The sequence below is a fragment of the Ammodytes marinus genome, assembly GCF_949987685.1.
Source record: "Ammodytes marinus genome assembly, chromosome: 3".
In the NCBI taxonomy this organism is placed as follows: domain Eukaryota; kingdom Metazoa; phylum Chordata; class Actinopteri; order Uranoscopiformes; family Ammodytidae; genus Ammodytes; species Ammodytes marinus.
Window position 1 is genome coordinate 35,886,913 of NC_137232.1, and position 4,665 is coordinate 35,891,577.

General features: G+C 50.7%; 1 protein-coding gene across 1 annotated transcript in view; it reads left to right on the forward strand.

The window, feature by feature from the left end:
• The window catches only part of rnf168 (ring finger protein 168), a gene marked incomplete at its 3' end in the record, with an annotated part of 16,458 nt that extends 13,605 nt beyond the window's left edge, over positions 1-2,853 (forward strand). The window contains exon 8 of the mRNA XM_080024890.1: positions 1,990-2,853. Coding sequence (XP_079881016.1) covers positions 1,990-2,853 — 864 coding nt within the window. The remainder of the gene's footprint in view (positions 1-1,989) is intronic.
• Between the last annotated feature and the right edge of the window lie 1,812 nt (positions 2,854-4,665).

Here is a 4,665-nt window from a genome sequence, read left to right on the forward strand (position 1 = left end):
AAGGGCCACCCCCCGGAGAGTGGAGACTCCATCCGGAGGTGGTAGGCATGATTGGGACAAGTATGGCAGGGCAGTGGCATATCTCTTTGCTTCCGAAGAGACGACTCACTGTCCCCTTGGTGCTCCTAGATGGAGAGGACCAGTCCCCTAGGGTAAGATACTCTGGCTAATGCTTGGCCAGTCAGCCTGCTTTAAGCATGTCCTCCAATTCTCTTTTTAATGGTAACACTGGGCGGGGTCCAGAATTGCGGTTACAGCCTACGTTTGGTGGCTCCACATGGGCCAGGAAGGCCATGGTCCCCAGCGTTACTAAAACTCCTCAAAGGAGTCCCTTGGTGCCTTCCAGAGGGACAGGACCTTCTGTCTCAAGTAGGCGGACACATGTGGCACCCGAACTCGGGGCGCCTGCAGCTGGGCGTGTGGCTCCTGATAGCCAGGACCCACTGTTGACGTATTGCGACCAGTCAGAGGTCCATACCTTTTTAAGATAAAGGGCACTCTCCACTACATGGCTCTATGCAGACAGGTGGAAGTTGTTTTTACAGTGGTGCATGGCACATGGCGAAGTCCCAGGGACTTGCTCATTGAGAGTGATACTGCACTTTCTGCAGTCTGTGGGCAACAGGAGAGCTGCTTCCACCCTGCGCGTCTATGTGGCTGCGATATCGGCCGCACATGCGAGGGTGGACAACCAGACGGTAGGGTCCCACTACCTAGTCAGGCAGTATCTGAAGGGAGGCCAGAGGCTTCATTCAGCCACCACGACCCCTGAGGGCGCCATCATGGGACTTGCAAGTAGTCCTGAGGGCCTTAGGTCTACCCCCATTTGAGCCGCTGAGTCAGGCCGACCTGACGCGGCTGTCTATGAACACGGCATTCCTCCTTGCCATTGCGACTGCAAACGGTCGGTGAACTCCATGCCTCGGCAGTGAGCCAGGCGTGCTTGCGCTGGCATGTAGAAGGGTCAGGAGTGGTGCTCTCGCCAAATCCATCCTTCCTATCCAAACGATTGTCTCCCCACCATGTAAACCAATCGATCGAGTTGGCTGCTTTCAATCCCCTGGGCTCACCAGGGGGTGCAGAAAGAACGTCAGACCCACTGTGCCCGGGGCGGGCGCTTAGGGCATAGGTTGTGGCAACAACCAGCTTGCGTAAGACAAATAACCTGTTTGTCTGCTATGGGAGCTGCAGGAAGGGGGCTGCCCTGTCCAAACAGAGACACTCCCACTGGCTTGTGGATGTGGTCTGTGAGTGCATATAGAGCACAGGGGCTCCCCAGGCCTTGACTCTACCAGGAGTATGGCTACATCTTGGGCTGCCTTGAAGCGGGTTCCACGTCAGGACATTTGCGCCACGGCTACATGGTCTTCATCATGTACGTTGCGCGGCTCTACAGAGTAAATGTTTCTGCTCCTCATCCTGTGGGATGGCGGCTGTCTTGTTGATGGCTTCAAACCCTTAATTGATGAAAGCTCTTCGTGACCTTTCTGGTATAAGTCATCCAGTGCTGAAAGCCTCTGGCGGTCAGTAAGAACGAAATAGAACGATTGTTACGTATGAAACTACGGTTCTATGAGTTCCGGATGACCGGCAGAGTTCTCTGTCACTCAGACTTCTCAGATACCGCGAGAAGATCCAGTTGGAACAGATCCTCGAGTGACTTCCGGAATATATTCATATTCCCGGGGTCACCCAGGTGTCACAGGTGACTATTTTGGTATAATATCTCGACCTGCGCGATGGAACATCCAGTGCTGAAAGCATCCGGAACTAATAGAACCGTAGTTACATACGTAACTATCGATAGGAATTGTGAATTTGGAAGTTTCTGTAATATGGCCCCTGGACAAGAGACAGCAAAAGTTCCATAGATACACTCGCATCATACACAACAGGTAAATTAAACTGATAAAAAGCCTTTTACATAGACGTCCGCCATGACGGTTTTCACTGTAAACGATAAAGACTGTGATGTTGTTCCTGTTGCAGGAGAACTTCCTGATTGGCCGACCGGAGGAAGAGGGCGGAGCCAAACGCAGCAGGGAGCTGGAACCCGACGAGGTCACTTCCTCTAACGACCCGGACAGCGCTGACATCACTTCCTGTAAGCGCCTCTGCCCCGCGCTAGGCTCCGCCCCTTCCTCCTGGGAGGAGGAGCTGATGGCGCTACGGGAGGCGGAGCTGAAGCAGGAAGTGGAGGACCGGAGGTTCGCTCTTCTTCTGCAGAAAGAAATGGACGAGGAAGAGAAACGGAGACAGACCAACCGACGCAAGGGATCGTCAGACGCTTATCCACTAAGAGCAACCACGCCATCAGCTGAGGGGAAAGAGGAGGAGGGGGGGGGCAGAGAGGGGTCCTTACCCTCTAAAGGGGAGGGGCGGGGCAGAGAGGGGTCCTTACCCTCTAAAGGGGAGGGGCGGGGTGGTAGGGCTTGTGTTAGAGGGGGCAGAGAGGCCACTGACGGATCTGTAACGACATCATCATCCCCCGCTCTGCTGCGGGGGGGCCGGAGGGGAGGAGCCAAGGCAGCTTCTATATCTACATCTACTCCTTCTAACTGGGTCGTCGTGGCTCCCGTTAGGGGCGTGGCCAACACCAGGGTTGTTGCTCCTGTAAGGGGAGGAGTCAGGGCCAAGGCAGCATCTACATCATCTACACCTTCTTCTTCTTCTTCTTCTTCTATCTCCACTGACGGATCAACAACCTCATCGTCCTGTAACTCCTCCATGACATCACACTCTGGCTCCTCCCCCTCTGTGACATCACACTCTGGCCACTCCCCCTCTGTGACATCACCCTCCACCCGGTCCAAACAGGCGACGCTCACCGACATGTTTAAACTGAGCGCCTGAAGCTTTAACGGACTGCAGTTCACCCAGCGGCCACCGGAGCCGGGGGGCGATAGAGAGTTCAGTTCACATGCTGTTGCATTGGTTTGATTCTAACAAAGTATTTTGGTTTTGAGACGTTTCCACTTTGTAAATAAGTTCAGGTTTTATCCCCCCCCCCCCCCGGTCTGAATGAACTGAACTGTCCCTGAGAGGCCACCGTACTGACACTAACAGGCCAGGTGTGTTCAGACAGACAGGTGTGTAGACAGACAGGTGTGCAGACAGACAGGTGTGTAGACAGACAGGTGTTCAGACAGACAGGTGTGCAGACAGACAGGTGTGCAGACAGACAGGTGTGCAGACAGACAGGTGGGTTCTGCTGTAGTGCAGCCTGCGGGGGCGCTGCTCTGGCTGAAGAACATTCACTAGTTTACGGTTCATCTTTCTTTAGTGAATAAAGATTCAGTTTCATCTGAGTGTCTGTTTCTTCTTCTTGGTTTTTAATCAATAAACTTCTGAAAAGCCTCTAGTGTTAGGGTTTAGGGGTTAGGCCTTTCTAGTATGTACTATCTATATAGACACTTCAAGCCTCTAGTGTTAGGGTTTAGGGGTTAGGCCATTCTAGTATGTACTATCTATATAGACACTTCAAGCCTCTAGTGTTAGGGTACGTTCCAATACCCGTTCAACAGGCCCTCGTTCACTTGCCCTAGGCACTTGCCCTCGGGGGAATCCCCGCTGCCATCTTACGTGTCGTTCCAATAGTCTGGAAACTGAAGTGAACTTCGTGAGATAGACCCTCGGAGGGCTGAGTGATCAAGTCAACATGGATGGTCACTCCGAGGTGGATATCACCCACAGTGCATTGCAGTTCGTCTTCTTCTTCTTCTCCTTTTATTTTCCGGTAGACTGTATGCTTTTAGGGACATCGCGGCCACCCGCAGGACAAATATATATATATAAATATATTCCAAAACGCCTCAATTAGGCTATCCTATTTCCATACGAACAATCCAGTGAATGTATTGCAGTTTACACATTGCTGCTATAACACCGATGGCTGCCAATTAGAGGACTATTTAAAACAAATGTTTTTGGTTGAAAGTATAAATAAGAAAATATGTCGGAGCAAACTATTTACATGTGTAAGTAACAATATCTTGATAATCTGAGTTACCGTGTCGAAATTCAATGTTTGTTATGCTATGGAAATGTCTTTCTGCAACATAGGCTACTTTAGCAGAATGTTATAATTCTGTATTATTTGCATTCAGATTTACCTATGTAACTGACGGTCCATTGCGACTACAAGGGCAAGTGGGCAAGTGGGTTCCATTTAAATCCTCCGCTCCTCCCCCGCCCAGTCTCCCTCCGCTCTCCAAGTTCCCTCCGTGCAACGTATGCTGTTACGTCATGCCAAGGGCTGAGGGTAAATGAACAAGGGGAAGTGCAACTACTATTGGAATGCAGGGTTAGGGTTTAGGGGTTAGGCCTTTCTAGTATGTACTATCTATATAGACACTTCAAGCCTTTAGGGTTTAGGGGTTAGGCCTTTCTAGTATGTACTATCTATATAGACACTTCAAGCCTTTAGGGGTTAGGCCTTTCTAGTATGTACTATCTATATAGACCAGGGGTGTCCAAACTACGGCCCGCGGGCCAACTGCGGCCCGCGGCCCGCTTTTTATTGGCCCGCGGCCGATTTTAAAAATATAATGCAATATGGCCCTTTAAAAAAAAAAAAAAAAATTTTTTTTTTTTTTTTTTTTGCATTTCTTAGTTAACCCACTAGTGCAGGGGTGTCAAAACTGATTGATTGGCCCTTGGCACATT